This window comes from Balaenoptera musculus, chromosome 16 (assembly GCF_009873245.2).
Source record: "Balaenoptera musculus isolate JJ_BM4_2016_0621 chromosome 16, mBalMus1.pri.v3, whole genome shotgun sequence".
Classification (NCBI taxonomy): domain Eukaryota; kingdom Metazoa; phylum Chordata; class Mammalia; order Artiodactyla; family Balaenopteridae; genus Balaenoptera; species Balaenoptera musculus.
In genome coordinates this window covers 7,286,299-7,307,065 of record NC_045800.1, presented here as the reverse complement: position 1 = coordinate 7,307,065, position 20,767 = coordinate 7,286,299, and the positions used below count along the sequence as shown (strand labels likewise).

At 55.2% G+C, this 20,767-nt stretch overlaps 2 protein-coding genes across 10 annotated transcripts in view; one reads left to right on the top strand and one right to left on the bottom strand.

Annotated features, from left to right (window-relative positions):
• Positions 1 to 3,387, top strand: part of ZRANB1 (zinc finger RANBP2-type containing 1) — a 69,887-nt gene extending 66,500 nt beyond the window's left edge. For all 4 annotated transcript variants that reach the window (XM_036829685.1, XM_036829684.1, XM_036829686.1 and 1 more), the window contains one exon: positions 75 to 3,387. In XM_036829685.1, coding sequence (XP_036685580.1) covers positions 75 to 293 — 219 coding nt within the window. In that variant the 3' untranslated portion in view covers positions 294 to 3,387. The remainder of the gene's footprint in view (positions 1 to 74) is intronic.
• A 279-nt stretch (positions 3,388 to 3,666) lies between these two features.
• CTBP2 (C-terminal binding protein 2) overlaps positions 3,667 to 20,767 on the bottom strand; it is a 163,408-nt gene continuing 146,307 nt past the window's right edge. For all 6 annotated transcript variants that reach the window (XM_036829683.1, XM_036829679.1, XM_036829681.1 and 3 more), the window contains 8 exons: positions 17,978 to 18,132; positions 17,485 to 17,629; positions 12,422 to 12,628; positions 8,839 to 9,053; positions 8,214 to 8,344; positions 7,581 to 7,708; positions 7,038 to 7,155; positions 3,667 to 5,083 (listed from right to left, as the gene is read on the bottom strand). In XM_036829683.1, coding sequence (XP_036685578.1) covers positions 4,903 to 5,083; positions 7,038 to 7,155; positions 7,581 to 7,708; positions 8,214 to 8,344; positions 8,839 to 9,053; positions 12,422 to 12,628; positions 17,485 to 17,629; positions 17,978 to 18,115 — 1,263 coding nt within the window. In that variant the 5' untranslated portion in view covers positions 18,116 to 18,132 and the 3' untranslated portion in view covers positions 3,667 to 4,902. The remainder of the gene's footprint in view (positions 5,084 to 7,037; positions 7,156 to 7,580; positions 7,709 to 8,213; positions 8,345 to 8,838; positions 9,054 to 12,421; positions 12,629 to 17,484; positions 17,630 to 17,977; positions 18,133 to 20,767) is intronic.

The window sequence follows — 20,767 nt, the reverse complement described above, 5'->3', positions numbered from 1 at the left end:
TTTCTGTTAAATTTTTCCTGTCAAGTCTCTGATCTGTTGTATTATTTTGCCTCTTCTTCACATTCCTCTAAAAGCTAGGTAATGAGGAACAGCAAGAAAAGCTGCTCAGGGAGTGGCTGGAGTGCTGTGTGACCGAGGGAGGAGTTCTCGTGGCCATGCAGAAGAGCTCTCGGCGGCGAAATCACCCTCTGGTCACGCAAATGGTCGAAAAATGGCTTGACCGCTACAGACAGATCCGGCCTTGTACATCCCTGTCTGACGGGGAGGAAGACGAAGATGATGAAGATGAATGAAAATGATCAAAGAGCAGAAGAGCAAGGTATCAGCTCTCTGGTGTGACCTCCACGTTACCGTGGTGCTCCAAGCAGAGTGCATGGCATGAAACGAAGCAAATCTGGCAGGATCTGCTTGGAAGGGTTTTTCTGATCCACACCTAATGGAGGTGATGCATCTGCTGTGTGAGGAGACAGAACTTTGGACTACAGTTTGTAAAAAATGAATTTTATTAAGACAGAACTTTTTTCCTTTCAAATTGTAAATCTGTCTATATATGTAAACGCATGTGGTTGTGTAAGAAGTTGTGTAATAGGAAAAGTTGTACCAGCATCTTCATATTATTGAGAAGTTTTTTCCAGCATGGGCACCTCCAAAAGCACATGGCAGATCACTCTTTGTTCCTTTGAGATAATTCTTTTTTAAGCAGAACCTGGCATTCTACTTCCGTCTTAAAAGATCCATTTTACATTATGTCTCACTAGAGCTTGTTAGAGATTTGGAAACTTTTTGTACAAATTATCCACAGCAAAACATAAAAATAAAAACAAGCTTTTATTTTTATTAATAATTTAGTTCCTGTTGTGCCCAATAAAATCAAATCAAATCTTTAAGGAACAAACTGTAAGAAAAGTAAGGATTTTTTATTGAGTGAACTTTGCATAGACATCGTTCCCTTGTTTTGGAAAGGGTTTTGGTTTCTATTATTTTGTCTTTTTAAAAGTTTCTGATATGCCCCTTTTCAGTGTTTAGGTATTTATTTGTTTGGAAGAGTGCCCTTAAGATGGGGCTTCTTCTACCAGACTCTGGGCAGCAGTCTCTTTGTGAATAGTTTTCGGTGGATGTAAGTGAGGGGAGTGCTGGCGGGGGAGTGCTCGGGGGAGCCGGCCCACCCCTAACTGAATGAATCGTGTGAAATTTGCCCACTTGACCCTGTTGACAATGTTATACTCTCCCAGGTTGCCATGCATAGGGTCTGTGGATTCTTACTGTCTTTTATCATCAACTCTGCTTTAAGCAAATTGTGTTAGAAAGGCATGCCTTTGCTTGGGCTAATTGGGAATATCAGTTCAGTATAGAATAAAGATTTAAGAACGCAGTAAGGTGGTAAATGCATTGTATAATGAATTTCTCAGTGAGTAGTCTGAGAATTTTTGCATGTTGGTTAATTGTGGCCATTCTTGTTTAAAGTTAAAACTATAATCTTAGGTAGGAAAACTTTCTACAAAAAGTATTATTTGACCACTTCAGGTATACATTCAAAACTGGGTAAAAATTTCAGACCTAACTCAGGAACACAAAAAGACTTAGTGTCCTGGTAAGCACTTTGTAGACTATTGATGTGGCAAGGAATTTGGAAAGAAGCCCTACACACACACAAACACACACGTGCGCGCGCACACACACAATTTTCCTTCCCTTTGATGAAAAGGCTGTGAAAACCTTGAAATATTTGCTTCTTGTTTTCTTCTAAGTTCTGTTTAGATGCTATTGAAATGTGCACAACCTCAGATTTGATGCTGGAATACTAAAAATAGAAAATTACCTATGAGATGTCATATCTTTAGTTCTTTCTTCCCTCTCTGAACACTCCTTGAAATGTGTTCCCAGGATGATCGCTTTTGCTGCATGCTAGAACTTGCAGGAAAAATATTTGCAATTTGATTCCATATGAATGAATTTTGATGTAATAATGGTGTGTTACTGTTTCAAATGGTTAATGTTTTCTTACAAATTGACTCTATGGTTTGCTTTCATTTTGGACAGAATTAATTTTTTAGAAGGCTGCCATTCTGATTACATAGCACAGCATCCCTATAAACTTTTCTCCATATATAGGGGGAGAATTCTTTAGTGGCCAGACATCCTGTTCTAGTTGCTGTTAAGCAAAAACTGCTCTCCCAGTTGAAGAAGCCGAAGAGAAATGTTTGAGGGAAAAGCATCTAGTTGCTAGGGTCTACATTACAGTCAGTGCTGTTTAGAAAACTGCAGGCTCGGTCTTTAGCCTCCGTGTGTTGTGTTTGCTGCGTGGTGTGTCCCCTGAGGTGCCTCTTTATTTATTTATTTATAGATCAGTGACCCTGACCACATCTAGTTTAACAGGTACAGCATTCTTCCCTGTGGGAAAGAATTATATATATATATATATATATATGACTCCATTTCTTAGGCTCCAGACAGGGATGGGGCTTTAAATGGTTTTCACAGCAGATTGGCTGGTAAAGGCCAACATTTTGGTGAATCAATGCTATGTTAAGCTCTTGAACTATCAAACAGCCATAACTGTTGTCCCAAGATAGAGTTTGCAGTCCTTTCTCAGACGATATATGGCAGGGTGACAGATACTGTATGTCCTTTGGTTGACTCCAGACAGTAATACCTTTAACTGTATGGACTTCATGGTTCTTTTTCTAGGGAGAATACAGTGTGGTGTTTTCTGTCAGTTAAAACCCAGGTGCACCATGGATTTGGACCTTTTTATGTTTTTGGTTTTTAGGCTCATCGTGTCACAGACTTAATCTGTGTTAAGGGACTATTGCTGTGCATAGGCGGTTGGGGTCTCCTTTTTGTGCATACGTCACCCCCTCACTGATTGCCTGTTTGACAAGTGGTTGTGAAGATGACCTTGAGCGGCCACTCTGCTCCCCGGAGTGATAGGTCAGTAACCATTTGCGCCATCTCTGTCCAGGATACCTCTATCCGTGTCGGGTGGTTTCAGTGTAATTTTTCTTGGGCGAGTTGGGATGGGACCACCACCTTGAAATGAGTGAGGAGGTTGATGCTTTAAGTTGCCATGACTTTTTTTTTTTAAATGGGAAAGGGTGGGGGGAGGTGGTTGAAAAGGAGTTCAGTACCTGGAATTGTTGGACGTGACCGACATTTGCAGATACCGCTAGTAGTAAGGGGTTTAATGCTATTTAAGAAGGAAGACCCATAAAATCAACTGAAAGTTCCTAACCTATGGAAATGGCTGATGTTAATTATTTTGCAACATTTCTTTGTAAATATCATTAAAAAAATTTTTTTTTTGAGATTCACCTCCCTTCCTGCATTAATGCTTGAGCCAGATAATTTTGCTTTTGGGTAAATTAAAATCAAAATTCTAAAACTTGACCAACTTTGTTTCTTGAATTGACTTAGTTCTAACCCACTATTTCATCTTAAGGATGGCATGATTTGATAAGGATGGACTTATGTGAAGTTTTGATTTTTTCAATTAAACTATCACATGAAGTAATTATCAGCATTCTTGCGTCTGGTTATGGAAAAGGTAGATGACTGATAGAAAAGTATTTGAACCTCGGAATAACAAGAGTTGGGAAACTGGCTAATTGAAAATGCAGTTGCCTTTAAACATCTCAAGGAGAGAACTTTTACACTGGTGAGTTGTACTTGAATTTCAGAGCTTAACAGAAATTTTTATTACTTTTTATTGAAAACTGCACTGAACGCTAAATGTCCACCTTTACAATAAACAAATACAGTAACGGTAACTCACACTAAAACAAAACATATTTCTGATAGCCATTATTTTTCTGTTTGGGACAGTTTTAAAGTTTTTTTTTGTCACAAAAACAGGAATGTACCTATACAAAGGCTCAAAATAGGCCATCTTTTAAACAAAAAGGCGATGATTCACAAAAGACTATGAATATAACATGTAACTAGTTGATACAAATCTAATAGGATTTGTTAAAATCAGTCACATCTAATAACACACCTGAAGTGTTCTTGTATAAAATATCACGTGAAGAAAAGAAGACTTTATCAATGTCTAAAAAAGTGGGTTTGTTCATAGACAATCTGACAAGTTACCATAAAAAGTGTTTCCTGAGACATAAGGAAATGCAACATTATTCTTCTTGAACGCTTTCAGTTCAAGACTTTCCACTCAATAAAATAGCTGAGGATCTGAAACTGAGAAAATATATTTGAGTACAAACAGCTTGTGAAACTTAATACTTTTTTTTTTTTTTTTTTTTTTGCATCATCAGAGGGTTTTTACTGAACTCACAACCAACTTGCCCGCTCAGTATGCAGTTCAGATGGGAGAGACTTCTCTGTACAGGAGCCTGTACTGTCTTCACTCTTATGCTCGCGGTTGTCTAACACAGGCAAACAGTTTTCTCCCCATTTTGTAGTAATTTAATCATCATCTTCCTATTAGCAAAAGAGGTCACCAGCCCCCGAGGACCGAAGGGACTAGAGTCACAGGGTGGGGATTTCCTCTTAATATTTTTTATTTTGATGTTTGTTTGGAACTCCTGATGCAACATTCTAGAGCAAGGTGTTCAGGACCTGCTGTGTCCAAGGGACTGATAAAGGAAAAAGATCTATTTATTCTTTGTGATTTGATGCACAGATGAAAAACTTAACACACAATAACAGAAGTTGGTCGTTAATAAATCACGTCCTAGTCTTTTTCAGCGCTTCCGCAAGCAGACGACATCTTCAGTTTTCCCGCGTCTCGGCTTCGAGCTCTTTTGTAGTTTTAACACTGCAACGTCAATGATGCGTATGTCCAGAATCAGTTAAAAAGACCGTCAAATTCCTTTCCTCGTAGTTCATCTAGTTTTCACTGTCTCTTGGTCCCAGGTGTTCTGAATGATGACCTTCCGTCACTCTCTGCTATTGCTCGTTGGGGTGCTCTCGATTGTCCCCGTGTTTTGTGGGCTGGTTGGGAGAGGGAGCTTGGGAGGGGTGTGCCACCGTGGGGAGGTTGTGGGTTACCGGGATGCCTCCAGGGATGATCCCTTCCATGGCTGCAGGAAGTCCTCCCGGAGCCACGCCCACGATGCCTGGCGGGTATCTAGGGAGGGCGGGCACAAGAGAAAGGGCCGGTTAAGTTCAGGGCCCAGAAGCTGCCAAGCTCTTGCTCTGCCTTTTTTATGGAATGGGTTGTCATACTTCCTACCTCCAAAGCAAGGAGAAAGCTACATAGAAAATTTAAACACGGACATCTAATTCATAAACAACAAAGCCTGTTTAGTCCAATCAAAGCACTAATTTTGTAGCTTTTAGGCAACAGCAATAGACTATACTAATTGTGTCTGGGGAAACCGTGTCGCATTTGGAAAACGTTTTGGACAAAATAAACTCCAAGTTTTCCGGTTGCGTTAGAAAGTATTCATCAGTTACATCAAAGGCTTTTATGATTTCCTAACAGACGGCATGAAGTATGCTTGCTAAGTGTGACTTCCTAGGCTGGTTAGTTACCTGCTCCCGTACGTAACCTGAGATGTGGGAGGGGACAGGGCAGCGGCAGGGGAGACGGTGAGCTGGTGCTGGGCTGGATGCCTGCCCTCTGAGGATACCTGGAGGGCACCTGGACGTGGGCTCATCTTACCTTGCAGGCACAGGAATGGCTGTGTGCGCGCGCACGCCCGAGCACACGGACGTTATGCACAGATGTGACTCAGTGTATTTAAACACTGAGGACAAAACATACTTATGAAGCAGGGGCTTTAGAATTAGTCTTCCTCTCCAAGTTACTAAACCCTTCACACTTGCGGTAAAGGGGACGGTGTCTCTCCCTGTGGAAGCTACGCTGCCCCCCGTCCTATGGCCTGTTACAATGACGCTGGTCAGGGACTGTCCAGGAGCACTCTGATGAACAGGATCCCTGCGAGCTGCAACCCTCCAGCACAAGCAGTTTTCCAAGGGGCCAAGGAGCCTTGCTCTGTCTAGAGGAATAATTAGGATGCGGCCCTTAAAGGGTAGGCCACCAACACAAACAGGGGAATCCAATCTGGTGCTGTGCTGGGCTCAAGTGATGCTTGAAAATGCTTATAAGGGTAAAACACAAGTGGGACTTTAATAGAACATGCTGCATGTAAATAAAGCCATGTGACTTGGGAAGAAACCGCTTAGCTTCCTTGCCCAGAGTAGGAGCTTTCATGTATGGGTCCTTTTACACAAACTATATTTAATCGCCCCCTAGAGCAGTGGTTCAAAACCAGGGATCTCGGGCAATGTCTGGGGGGCGTTTTTAGTTGTCACCGTTGGGAGTGGGAGGTGCTATCGGCATCTAGCGGGTGGGGGCCAGGGCTGCCACTATACGTCCTACAATGCACGGGACATCTGGCCCAGTACTGCCAAGGTGGGGCAGTCCTGGGTCAGAGTAAGCAAAACAAAAGTTCCCTTCTGGCATTCCATGCTGCAGCTTCTCTCCTTTATGCGGGAGGAGCTATTTCCCTGCAACCGGCCACGTTGGGGGAAGAGAACCATGGAACTACCACAGACAAAACCCCTGGTCCTGGCTCGTGTCCCCAGTGCAGGTTCTTTTGCCTCAGTCACACCCAAACTCTGTCACTGTCACGTGCCCCTGGGGTCAAACTTCCTGCTTCACGGAGAAACAAAGACACCCCCCGCCCCCCAGTCCAATGGACTGGGCTTTGGCCAGAATGCTCTCCTTGGACAGAAGGTTCGAGTTAGAAAACAAAATCAGGCCCTTTTCCTTGACCTTTTCTGTACCTTTTCATCTAGAAACCCTCTGGTTTCCAAGCAGCTTCAGAATGAACAGTGATTCAGACCTGCTGGGGAATGCACAACCCACCACACCCCGCACCCCCTTTAAGATAGGAATTCCAATTCTCGGCTCTGCCCCCAGACTATGTTTGTTCCATGGAAATGAGGAATGGAAGAACTGAGAGGAGGGGACAGTGTATGTAATTCCCACTAGTGCTCAGGTTGCCTTAACGTCCCCAAGTCCCCCGTCTCCGCCCTCCCCCAGGGAGCAGGGCTCAGCCCATTCCTCTCCTCACCTGTATGTGGCACCATTGAGCTCTGGATGAATTGCTTGCTGATCTATTACTGACCAGGGAGCTGTTGTGACAAAGAATTCCTTGTTCACACAGTTTCTTAAGCTCTCTGGGATGCGACCTAGAATAAGATGATTAAAAGTAATCATATGTATTTTTCAAGGTCACAATGACTTAAATGTTATACTCCTCTGTTATGCGGCAACAAGCTACAATGCAAGTCTCTCACTCTTTGATAGGAAGGGCCGGCCCTTATATTTCCACAACATATGACTTGTTCCAGGGCCTGAACCACACTGGGCTTCAGCCAAACAGGAGGGAGCTGCCCACGGCTCCCCCCTGGGGCTCTCCTTCCAGGTCTGCGAGACTTGCACTGGCTAATACAAAAGGGAATCGGTTTCCTCTCTGGAAGCAACGGGGCCCAACTCATTCCGAATTTCTTCAACTTGACGCCTAGAGACCATCTCTGCCCGCAGCAAAGCCCCACGCCCCCTTCCGCGTGTCCGTCACCGGGATCGGAGGCGGCCAGCGCGGCGGGGGGCTCACCTGTGATGGCCCGGCGGATCTCGGTGGCGGCCGCCTCCCTCATCTCCAGTGAGGCTTGCTCACTGTACCAGGCCGTGTGGGGCGTACAAATGAGATTCGGTGCGTCTTTCAGGGGACCCTGAGCAAAGCTAGATGAGTATGCAAAAAACACAGTAAATGAGAAAGACAACGCACGTCACTCCCAGCCCTGCTCGTCAAAAGGGAGCCCTTGGCCGTGTGGAATGCTAGCTACACAGATAAAACAGAGGGGGATTCTGCAGTCTGTTTCCTAAGGGTTGGGACTTTAAGAACATACTCATAAAACTGTAATTAGCGTCAGGCGTCATCAGGGACTCGGAAAGAAGGAACAATTCTAGGGAGGGCCGACTAGCCTGCCTCCAACCAGAGTAATCCAGAGTACAGAAAAAGCCTGCTCTTCTCCACCATTTTTCTTTCTGCCTCTCCCTTTCTGATCATCTTTGGGGGAACTTCTGGCCCTTTTATACTTGGTGAGAATACAGCACAGACCTTAGAAGAGCAGAGGCTGTATACCTGGTCTCCAGGTGCCCACCCAGGACCCGTCTGGGAAGCTGCCCCGAGTTCACAGTCGGGCTCCTGCAAGTTCCTGCGCGAGCCCTGAGCTACCAAACCTGCCTGAAAGGCTCCGATTCGTGCACGTCGAGGGCCGCCCCTCGTATCCTGCCTTCCTTGAGGGCTTGGGCTAAGGCTTTCTCATCCACCAGTCCGCCGCGGGCCGCGTTCACTAGGAATGCTCCTTGCCTCATCTGCGAGGGGGAGGGAAAAGCTGGTAAACGGGTGCCGCCGCTGCCGCCTTGGGAGGAGCCTGCACCGGGGTCTGAAGAAGAGAGCCGCGCGGCAGTGGATGGCGGTGGGTCTGGGCGTTTGACGCGTGCGCAGCGGCTGCGGGGGGGAGGGGGTGCGGAGCCTCGGTGACGGCGGTGGGGGGCGGGGGGGCCGGCGGGCCGCTCCGCTGATCCCGAGAGAGGGCTGCAAGCTGGGGCGGCGGGAGCCGTGAGCTGTCGACTGGCTGTCTTGGAGGCCAGGCCTGGTCAGAGCAGGGCCCTGCTGGGTCCTGGGCCAGCTCCTGCCCCTCCCCGCTCACCACGGCCCATCTCACGGAGGGGGCCCCGCCCAGCTCCTTGCTGATGTCTCGGGGGACTTTCTTCCCCGCTCACTGGTGCGTCCAGGGACCGTTTCCCATTCCCCCTTCGGTTTTGACAGAAGTGTCCAGGGTCTGAGACCATTTATTCCAATTTACCTGCTTTATAGTAAAGTCATTGATGAGGTGGTGGTTATGTTCGTTGAGATTACAGTGCAAGGAGACGCAGTCGCTCTGATACAGTAAGTCCTGCAGGGTGTAGACCCTCTGCACGCCCAGGGACCGCTCTATCCCATCCTGCAAGTAGGGGTCATAAAATATGACGCTGAATCCAAAGGCCTTGGCTCGAACGGCAACCGCCTGCCCCGTGCGACCTGTGCAGAAAGAGAGCGTCCAGGTGAGCGAGGCCCCCGCCCCTCCTGCCGACGCTCGTCCCGAGGCCAGGCCGGGACCTTGCGTGGTGCCCAGCCGCAGCCCTGCTGCCTCTAGCACTAATGGCGGTTGGACCCAATCTGTGGTGGTGCTGGGAGAACCGAATGCCCAGGGCTTGGTGCCACCTGAGTCCAGCACTTCTCCCCAGGTCACTGGGGCCGGAGCCGGGCCAACGCTCCTGGGTGAGCAGGGCAGCGCTTACCACCTGTACTTGCTACCAGAGTAGCTGGTTTTTTTTCAAGTTCCTATTATGCACATTTTCAAGCACAGACATAACTAGAGAGAACAATCTAGAACTCCACGTGCCAGCTCCCAACCATCACCGGTATTATCTCCTTCCTATTTCTCCTTCCCCTACTTGTTTGCTTATACAGTGGGCTTCTTAACCTGAGCTTCATCTCTTTATTGCTCTCAAGTGTCGGACAGGGACTGTTCTCTTGTGTAATTGCCACTGGGTTTGCTCATGAACGGTGATCGAACCTGACCACTGCAGTCTGGCCTGAGCACCGATGGATGTGGGGAAGTGCTCTGGTTGAGAGGCGGGGCTCTGAGCACGCGTGGAGCGCGGGTCAGGCCTCCAACAAGTTAGAAAGCGACGTCGCCTAACAGGACGCGAAGGCTTCCCTGACTCCCGAGTGGCCGTCATTTGCGCAAACCCGCTGGCCCCCATGGACGGCGCCTCTTGCTTCCCAGAGCAGTTTTCAGCTTGAACACAAAATGGTGTGAATGATACATGGAGGGGCTGATTTGGGGAGAGCGCAGAATAAATCTGGCTCGAAAACCATTGCTCAAACGTGCAGGAGGAAGAAGGGAAGAAGGGAGGCGCGCGGGAGGGCAGTGGGGTGGCGGACCGCCTCCACCTCCTGCTGAACTGCAATCCAAACGGGCGGCACTTACACCACCGTCATGGTCTGGAGGCCAAGGTCTGATGAGGCCATTCTGATCAGGAGGGACAGCTGCAGGGACGCCCGCGGTCACACCCCTCGTGCCATCCCTCTTCAGTGTCACCACTTGGACATGGTGAGCCAGGAAGCACAGCCACACTGCAGACGAGCCAGCCCGACGGCAGGGGCGGGAAGAGCAGCAGTGACCCGAGGACCCCCCTCTGATGTACCCGAGGTTCGGAACCAAGCGCCCCACCACGCAGCGGCTGGGAGCTCACGGCCAACACCAGCACACCCGCCACCCCCCGCTTTGCCGGCCCTTAGCTGCCCCCCTTCCCCCCGCGTCCTAACACACTTTCACGGGAGATGGGGTCCCGGCGGCAGTGCCCGGGGCGGAGAGTCACGGCCAGTCACCAGAGCCTTCCCCATGGCTCTGCTTTTCATAAATTCACGAACCCTCATCTTTCCACTGGCTCTACTTCAGCCATGGGGTTTTCCTGACTAAGTTTTGCAAGACCTGATGATGAACTCTCTTACTGACTTGATCAAAACCCAGCCTCAGAGAGGAGACCCCAATTGCCTTGGCCTTAAAAAAAAATAAAATAAAAATACTGTGTCACTGTTGGCAGGCTTTCCCTTCAGATTTTTCATGCTCGTTCCCAACTCGGAGGCTGGCCTTGAGCAGTACCCACCACCGGCCCGGGCTGGGGTCAAGCTTGCGACAACGCCCCGTCCAGGCCCCCGCATGGCGGCATGAACTGGGTTTGGCGGAACCTGCTCCACACTCCGGGCTCTGCTGCTGCTTCTCAGCCGACTCTTAGGCAAGCGGAGGCTTTCAGCCCCTAACAGGGCGGCAGCAGGGGCGTGAGGCCGCCTATGACCGTGCCGCCTCCTGCCTCAGCTCTGCCTACAGTTCTGCGAGGCTCCAGAGAGACCAGGAAAGGTGGCAAAGAAAAACCTAGTGTGCAGGGGGGCACCGGGACTGTGGCAATGCTTGGCTTACAGTCTTCAGTAAACAGGGCTGGAATCACGGGACTGGCCTTCAAAAGATGAATGGCAAAGGGTACAGCTGAAGAAATGTCCCCCGTAAGAACTTGCTGTGATGGCTGCGGTCAGACGCCCTGGAAACAAGTGTTCTACCACGTGGCCGGGCCACTCGCAAGGTGAGGCTCTGCACCCTGGCCGGAGCCCACCTGAGGCCTGTGCATCGGCGTAAGGCGGCACGTTGTTCTAAGAACCGTCTCCAAGACCCACTTCCCAGAGCGCGGGGAAGCCCCGCGGGCACCAGCAGAGGGCGCTGCGGCTCACAGAGAGCACCGGCATTTGAGTCATTCTGTATCTTCCACTCCAGAAAAATGAAGACAGACTCTTCTGCGAAAGGATCAGCTCCCTGAGTGCGATCACCCCTGAAACCTGGGCTCTTAGCACTCAGACCCGGGTGCTGGAAAGATGTGCGCTGCTGGAAGAAGCCTAGCTCCTCCTACTTGTTCCAGCCGGTACCCGGGCCTCCTGGCCGGGAGCTTGCGGGACGAGGAGGCAGTGTGGCCGTCCCAGAGGTCCTGCCCTCAGTCATTCGGAAACACAGAGCCCCGAGCTGACGGCTGACTGGCAGCCGAGGGGGCCTTCTGGGAGCCAAGCACTGCAGTCACAACACGCCCCGTGTGCTTCCCAGCAGCAACCGTGTAACGCTCGTTCCCAATTTACAGATTGGAAACTGAGGCAGAGGGGTCGGGCCCTGTCCTCAAGGTCACAGAGCCGGCGAGCGGTGGGACTGAGACTCAGCGACGAGCAAGCCCGCCCCGCCGGCTCCCGTTTGCCGAGTCGGGGTTCGACCCGGTGCCCAGCGCTGCCAACAGCCGTGGCAGGCAGCCTGCTTTCCACCCGGCGCACCTCCTGCCGCGGAGCCTGCCCCAGGCGCTCCCAGGGCCGCCGGCTGTGTCACCGCGGAGGGAGGCCTCACCACGCCCCCTCTCTTGGGGGAGCTTCCCAAGCTGCTGACCTGACCGCGCCACCTTCTGGCGCAAAAATCCTTCAGTGACTCCTCACTGCCACCCCCGCCTGGCACCTCCAGCTGGGCCTTGCCCACTGCCTGGGTCTCCACTCAGCCACCGGCCCCTCCCCTCTGCCCGGGGCAGTTAGGGAGCACGGCGCCTTTCTGGGGGCGCCCACCCGCTGCATCCTCCCTACCCAGCCACGTCGGACCCACTCTTCCAGAAGCAGCCCAGATCTTACCTCCGGGCGAGTTCCCTGGTCAGTCTTGACCTCTGACCTCCCACCCCAGGCAGCCCGGCGAAGGGCAAGGGCCCTCCTCCGGCCCACGTGAGCTCCTCCCGCAGGCACGGCCGCTGCGCACCCCGACTTCCAGGGCCAGGCCTGCCTCCCCCAGGCGGTCCCTGCGGCGGCCCCGGCGGAGCAGGCGCACGTACCGAAGCCAATGAGGCCCAGCGTCTCCCCGCGGATGCGGGCTGCCCCCGAGGCAACCTCCCGGATCTGCTCGACGCTCTGCACCCGCGTGCCTTCCCGCAGCGCCTGGTACAGCCACGTGTTCCGCCGGTACAGGTTCAGGATGTGGCAGATGGTGGAGTCGGCCGTCTCTTCCACTGCCGCGGATGGGATGTTGCATACGGCGATCCCTGGAAACGACAAGAGCCAGGCGCTGGGATGAGAACCCCAAGTTCTGTGGGGAAGCGCCAGGGCTCCCAGTGCACCCAGCTGAGGGGCAGGGGTGGCAAAGGCGGCCCATTCAGCCACTGACTATGTGTATGGCCCCGAGCAGGTGAGGGTCTCTGAGGCCTGCTTGTCACCTAGGGGACACAGCCCTCTGGCTCTGATGCCCAGGGACCTCCAGCCCCGTAGCCATCCCAGGAGGACTTCTGTCCGGGGCTTGGCTCACCCCCCAGCCCCCTGCTGACCCCATGTCCTGCCCACCCAGTGCTTCAGGCCCCACGTCCCTGGGAAGCGAGCAGTGGTCCAGCTCCGTCCACCATCCCCGTCCAGCGCCAGGAAGCTAGCGTGTAGGGCCCCCTCCTGATGGTCTCTGGGGTCCAGGAGACCAGAGGCTCTTTGCAATGCAACCTCCTGGATCCTCCTCCCAGGCCGGGGCTGGGGTAATGGAGACCGGCCTTTTGTTTTATGGTATTTTAAGAGTCTAATGCAATGAACATGTTATTACTTGTTTTTCTTTTCTTTTCTTTTTTAAAAAAAAGGCAAGACAGAAGAATTAGAAAGTAACACCTTCCAGGCCCGTGGGCTGTGACAGGACGGAGCCGGTGTCTGAATCCAGCCCCACATTTGCTCAGTGGACCCTGGTCACCCTCCCGCTCTGACAGAAAGACAACAGAGCAGACAGGTGCCCGCCCTGCTTTCTGAAAGAGCTTTCAGGGCTGAGAGCAGCCGGTGAAGATGATCCCTTAGGCTCTGTGTGAGGAAGAGAGGAAGGGCTAGAGTCTCCCAGCACCAGGAGGCCGGCAGCTGAGGACTGCAGGGAGAACCGCCCCAAGTCTCAGGCAGGAAGGGCCCTGGCTCTGACCTTCCTCAGTGGGAGGGTGTTTTGGGGAAGAATATTTGCCAGATGTGGGAGGGGCAGGCACACAGAGGGCCAGTGGGCCTAGATCCAGCCCTGTTCCCCTGGCGAGGCCTGGGGTCCGCCAGTCAAGCAGCTTTCCAAGGAGGGTCACAGGTGTCCAGGGAGCACGTTGGCCCAGCTCAAAACGTCCCTTTTGGGACCCCAGGAGTCACAGCCAGGGATGCAGGGCCAGGCCACCTGTAAGGCGCCTGCATTCCTCTATCTTCTCGGGTCAGAGAGCACTTGCAGCTCCACCAGACAGAAAACGGGACCAAATACGTGGAGCACCCCTTCCTAGCGGCTGTGTCGCCACCCCACGAGGGCCGCCCTGAGGTCCAGGGTCTCAGTGACCCCTTCGGGAGGACAGACAGCCCCCAGGGTGAAAGCATCCATGTGCTGCCCCAGCTTCCGGGGGATGAGGTTTTGAGATCCAGGCCGACAAACCTTCCACGAGCTGCAAGTCAGTCGTCTTGCAGCACCCACTTCATTTGAAATAACCAAGCACAGGATCTGGGGCTAGACTAGAAGTCAGGATTACTGCAGTCTGGAGAGACGGAGGCAGATGCCAGAGGTATAAGAAAATCTTCTGGCAGCTGGGACAATTTCCATTCCTCGTGGGGCTTGATCTGTTCTGCCTGAAGCCCAGGGGGAAGGTCCAGCAGAAGAACAGCCGAGTGTGGACCTTCTGCTGCAGACGCAGCCAACTGCCCAGGCCCAGGGGCCCCCCTGCACCCTGGGAGGTGGGACGAGATGTGATGAGGCTGGAGGAGAGAATCTGTGCGTCCACGAGAGAGAAAGCACCGCACCAGCCCGCCCAGGGGACGAGGGACTGCAGTGGGGCCATCTCTCCGCCTTCACACTAGAACTTTGAAATTTAGCTCCTTGGCTCTTGTGCCTGTATGGAGAGCCCAAGGCCAAGGTCTGGGAAAGCTGATACGTGGGCTTGGGGTGCCCCAAGGCCTGGGAAAGAGGATACATGGGCTTGGGGTGCCCCAAGGCCTGGGAGGAGGTGCTGTTGGCATCCCCTGAGACCTCCTGCCCTGATGGCCGAAACTCTAAAGCCTTGACCACCCTCTTGAGGGGAAACTCCTTCTAATCTGTTCTTCATACCTTCAGGGTGATTCTCCAAATGCCATCAGGACAAGCTGCTGGCACCCACAGAGCAAGACTGCAGCCCCCGTGGACCCGAAGTCCGAGCCCAAGAGCTGAGCTGCTTGTCCCCTCAGCTGATGCTTTTGCTCTTTGCTCTATCGCCTTCTGAACTGGACCAGGCTGGACACCAGGTTAACGAGCTTGGCCAGAAAGGCTCACAGAGTGACAGTGCTTGGCGCTCGGTCTGGGCCCTAGCTTCCTCCTGGATCTTGGGGTGACACTACAGATGGGGAGGATCCCTCTACTTGCCCAGGCGCTGTCCTCGCCTGTGGCGGGTGGCCCAGAGCCGCTCCCTGCTCTGAACAGGAAGCACCTCGCCCATCGTGTCAGGGCCGGAGGCGAGGTGCCCTGGGCCCCAAAGCCTTCAGGAATGGGCTCCAGGGAACGCTGGAGGGGAGCCGCCCCCCCAGGAACACACGCCGTGGGCCCGGACGTCATCAGGAGGGACAGAGACCTGAGCCACCTGCTCTTCCGTCCTCATTACAGCTCAGCTGACCGAGTGAGCTGCGAAGTGCATTTGGAGACAAAGGAGAGCTGGACAGGGGCCCATTTTCCTTCTGCAGAGTCCACATTTGAAAACTGCCTTCAAAACGGCCCAGCAGATGTCCCCGAAGCAGCTCCCTTATCAGATTGGACCAGGATCAACAAAAAGGCCACCGCGGACATGCCGTTTACATCTTTCAACATCGCAGGCCCCCGGCTGGCCTCTGTGGGGGGACTCTGGGGACACGGCCGCCCCACCCAGGCCGTGGGTCTGCTCGCGAGGCAGCTTCTACAACTGCGGAGATGGGACATTCCCTCGCGGGCACCTCCCATCCCATCTCCCCCCTCCCCCGCCCCCCAGAGAGAAGTGGCCGGGTCCTGGCAAGGAAGCCCAATGTCGCACACACTGCGGGTGGCGGTGTCAAGAGGGGCAGATGCTGCAGAGACGGAGGTAGGTGAAGGGAAAGGATCCGGAGTCACCGGGGGTGTCGAGCCACATTCTCTGTCTCTGCTCGAACTTGGGATTTCAGCCCTATCAAGAGCACAAAGAACGTTTGTCTTCAAACAAATACATTCTTCCCGGTGCCGGGGAAAACTGGAAAGCTGTAGTTTACAGTAGACGTGCTTCTGAAGACTCGCATCCTCCCAAGTTCCTCCGTGGCGACAAAGCGGGGCTCAGAGTGATGCTGAGGCTGGGAGCAAAGGCTTGGGGTGCACGTGGGAAGCCACCGCTGTCATAACCCCTCCTCCTCTTGTACAGGCTCAAGCGACCCCCCAAGGAAGGGGGTGAGACGATGGAGACTGGCCAGGGGTGACCCAGAAAAACCAGGATCCACCTTCTGAGCCACCTCTGCACAGCACCCCACTCGGGACAGGGGAGGGGAAGAACAGCACCTGCGGGGCAATGACCACCTCCTGCCTTATCCTTGGGCTTCACCCGGGAGGCAAGCCCAACCTGCCGAAGCCACCACTCCCAGGCCACCTGCCGCTCTGCAGAGCAGCCCGGCACCATCACGAAGAATCAGACCAGACCCAGCGCCACTCAGTACAGGCCCCCCGAGGGGGGCCTGGTTCCCCCCACCGCACGCGCCCACAAGACTTAACCCGTGGTTCAGGAACTGGGTGCAGCCCCGATGCAAGCAGAGGAACTAACTGCTAAAACAAATCCGCAGTCCTCACTCAAGCCCCCGGGCTGGGACCTCCAGGGGTTGGGGGGACGCCGCAGCCCACTGGGGTGCCCTGGGCTGAAGCAGCAGCAGGCGGGTGGGTGTCTGTGGGCTGCGGCGGAACCGTCACACCACATGCTTGTGGGTGTTCACACACAGGTATGGTGCTGAGCTGACCGGGCAAGGCACCGCATACACCTGGCCTGCTTTTGGAGCACTGGCTCCGTAGGGGCTGAGAAGCTGGCTTGGGGCGGGAGCAGGCAGGGGCATAGAGGCCTGGGTTCCTGACCATTTTGAGGTACCCCTTCTCAGCCTCATGGCTGCAGGGCACCGGGCAGATCACAGCCCCACGCACTGGGTGCAGGGCCGGCATGTTTCGAAGACAACAAGGACAGTCACCAGAGAGGGGCTGGTCTAGAAGGGCCTTCTGGCCCCTCCAAAGACAGCAGGGCAGCCTGGGGACCCCTGCTGTCAAAGCGTGGCCCCTTGAGCCTCTGCAAATGCTCCACGCACTCAGAGCCCACGCCAGGTGCTGGGACAGGGAGGCCGCCACGCCAAGGCCCCCCCCCTCAGGGCGCCTGCAGCCCGGGGTCTGGAAAGCGGCCGGGAGCCCTGCCTTTGGGGGTCCATCTGCTGCCTCTGCTCTTCTTTGGCAGGAGGGGCTGTGCAGTGGTCCACCTGCACTGGCCCTGACCTAGGAAGGTTCCTGTGTGGACAGCAGCCCTTGGGGAGACAGCGCCATCCCAGGACTGGAGGAGACCCAGAAACCCTGAGCTGTGCACCCAGCGCAAGTAATTTCCGGTTGATGGGTCCTGGCCAGTCAGCACAGAGGTGTGGCCACGCACCATCCCCTCTGCAGGGAAGGACCTGTGGCTTGTCTCGCTTAGCATCCTTCCCAAGTGACACAGCCCAGCCCAGCCCCACAGGTCCCAAGGTGGGTGGGGCCTCTGAACCCAGCAGGACGCTTCTACCTGTGTATTTGGAGGTGTGCCTGGCTAGGTTCCCTGTGAAACCAGCCCCCCTCCTCCAGCCGGGAGCAGGCACTGTGTGCCCTCTGTTCCGGCTTGCCTCTGCCCCAGCAGGCGCTTACTGGGCACTCACTGGGCACCCGCCAGGCACTTACCGAGCTCGCCTGCAGCCTTGATGTCGACGTTGTCGTAGCCGCTGCCTATCCGCACGATCACTCTCAGGGCCTTGAACTTCTCCAGGTCCTCCCTGGTGAGGGTGATGGTGTGGTACATCATGGCGCCGACAGCCTCATTTAAAACCTGTGACGGGGCGAGCAGAGCACAGGTTGGAGGCCCCCACTGCCCTTGAACACGCAGGAGAGGATTCCAGCGGGAAGGCAGCCAGCTAGGACGCGGCCTGGGTGTTGACAGCTTCCCGCAGGCTGTGCTCAGGGGCCCGCTCGGTGACGCCAGGGGGATGGGGGGAGTGGAGGCGTGGCCAGGGAGGCCCACGGAGGTGAGAGGGACTGGCCAGCAGGGACCTGAGGGTGGAAAGGCGGGGGACCCGTCAGGGCGGCGGCGGCACCAAGCACTTGCTCGCGGAATGCCAGGGGCTGCCACCCGACCTGGGGGGGCCAGGGCGGCGGGCGGGGTGAGGAGGGGGCCCACCTTCTCGTGGATCTCCTGAGTGGACTGTGCGTCACAGAAGGCCACGGTGGCCAGGTCCTTCAGGATGGGCATCTCCACGGTGCAGTCTCTGCCGTCGAGCAGCGCCACCAGGGGGCGCGGGTGCAGGGGGCCGTTCATGATCTGGGGGCGGATACCTGGGAGGTGGGGACAGGACGGGAGGGGTGGGTGAGGGAAGCGGCCCGCCCCACACACGGCGGGACCGCGCAGCGAGGGGCCGGGCCTCCCGCACCGGCCGTGCTTCCCAGTGAGGTACCGCGCCCCGCCGTCCACGTGCCTCCCTCCGGGGAGGATTCTGGGACAAGCCAAGGAGACCGAGCGGCAACATCTGCGCAGCCCCCTTGCCGCAGGAGCTGAGATGCCTCCATTCGCGAGCACACACGTAGCCAACAGGCAGCGCTGCGGCGCAAGCTCTACCGCCACGTGGGACTCGGGCCCAGGAACCCGGGCAGGCCCGCACCTGCCTCTGCCACCAGGGCCAGCACGGTGGCTACCCGTATGCCCCTAGACCACCAAGGCCCAGAGGCCTCTGGGACGCAGGCGGGGCCTGGCCCACGGCTCCCCAGGCTGGAGCAGGCTCCGCCCCTCGGCCCCTCCCTCCGCTGTGCCTCCCTGTTCCCACTGCCCTTCCACACACGCGCCAGAGGGTCCAAGATGAAATGGGACACATTGAGGCACCAGCATCGCATGGGAGCTTCCTGGAGGAAACCCCTGGGGGACAGGCGCCCTGGGCACGGCTCAGGGGCCCTCTCACCTGCGCCAGGTGAGGAGAGGAAGCCAGTCCAAGGTGCTGGAGAAGGTGTGCGTGTGAGGCCAAGCGGCTTGCCGGGGACTCAAAAGACCAAACGGAATTTCCCAAAGGACCACCGAGTAAGCATGTTTGCCAGCAGCCTAGACCAGCCAGGGCCGTCTCATGTCTTGGTGCTTCTGATGGAGACAAAGGATGCTCGACCGCACAGCTCGGGGGGCACAGGCCGGGGGTGGGCCTCCCTGCACGCTGCCTAAGTGCTGGTTCTCCAGCCCAGCGCAGCTGCAGCGCCTCCAACCCAGACGAGGGAGGAGTGTCCGCCCTCCGCCATGGGGACCCGTCACAAGGGGCACACGAGCGGCACACGCACCAGCCCAGGGCAATTCATCCTCTCCACAAAACCATTCCTTTCAAATTCACATGGGAAGGTCTTGGATTTTGGCCCCGATGTTGAATCACCATGACCCCCCCCCCCCCGCCCTGGGCACGGGAGAAACACCCCTGGGCTTCGGGAGATACCGCAGCACTGAGGTGGCCAGGACAGGGCACCTCCCGTTTTCTCATCAAATCACAAGTGTTTGACGTCACAGAGCACAAGTCACAACAAGACAGCTTTCCATGCATCTGAGGTTTTCAGATGTTCAGATGAACTCTGATCGTGGCCACTGCACCAGGCCCGGCTCAGCCCATCTTGTCTCCTTCCCCACACACAGAATCGATTTATCCTCTCCTCTGGTGGCCATCTTGGCCACTGGGCTTGATCGGGCTCCTGCAGGCCAGAGCGGGAGCCGCTGGCACACTTATCTGCGGGACCACTGCCTCACAGCTCAGAACGGCTGGCAAGGGCTCCCCTCCTGGCAGCCCCGAGACTGGGTGGGGCCCCTCCTTAGCCACCAGGGCTCGGGACCCAGTCAGCCACACTCTTGGGCTAGATGCTCAAAGAGGAGCTCCCCGTCTGGTGCTGTGGCCACAGTGCCACTGGCGCTGCACAGGGCAGGGGGTGGGCATCCCACATGCCCACACGACCGCCGCCCCAGACGGCGCTCCCACGCCACAGCTGCAGCATCGGGGGACAATCACCTCTTTGAATACGGAGCAGAGAAGAGGCTTCTGTCCTGGTCTCAGAAGAACAGGCTGGGGTGACCAGCGGGGAGCAGGCCACCTCTGGGCGGCCCCGGGCTGGGCCTCGCAGGCGATCATGGTCCCTCCCAGCCCGTGAGCGGCAGCCAAAGCCCTTCTGCCTCCTCAGGACCTGGATCCCCAAGCGAAGCTGAGCCTCAACATTCTCTGTCCTGAGTGGGAACAGGGATCCCCTACCCCGCATCCTCACCAGCCCTCAACTCACACGGCAGGCGGGGAGCAGGCACCAAGCTGGCTGGCTGTTGGGGGGCTCGCGAGTGCCCTACTAGCATCCTGCTTTGCCCAACTGACAGGTCCACGAGAGCCGAGGTGTTGTGGGCACATGGGGAGAAGGTTCCCCCAAAGACCAAGGCTGACAGCTTCAGACAGGAGCCCTGGAGACCCCGCGGAGGGAGAAGGGGGGGAGCAGTAATTTCGCATGGGTCCCACACCTTCTCACTTCACCCTTGAGACAGCACCACCGTCCCCCTTAGAGAAGAGGAAACGGAGGCACAAGGTGGAAAGTACTTCACCGGAGGAAGCAGCTGGAAGGTGCAGCGGTTGTGCCAACTCGGGGTCCACACACAAAAGCTCCTACACCTGCCCTCTCTGCCAAGTGAGATGACCACACCCCCAAGGACCCATTCTCCTCCTCCAGAGTCTGCCCCCGCCCCACACGCCTCCTACGGAGCCCAAGGTTGGGCTCCTGCAGGACCCCGTGAGCAGATGTGCTCACTTGCCCCGGGCTGCCCCTCCCACAGGGTGACGAACACCCCGACTTCACACTGGGGGTTGCTGGCAGGAGGGTTAATCAGACAACGTTTTTAAAGTTCATGATCACGACTGGAAATCCGAGTTGTTAATTAAAAAGCAACCACATGGGAAAACGACAGTGGGCACAAGGC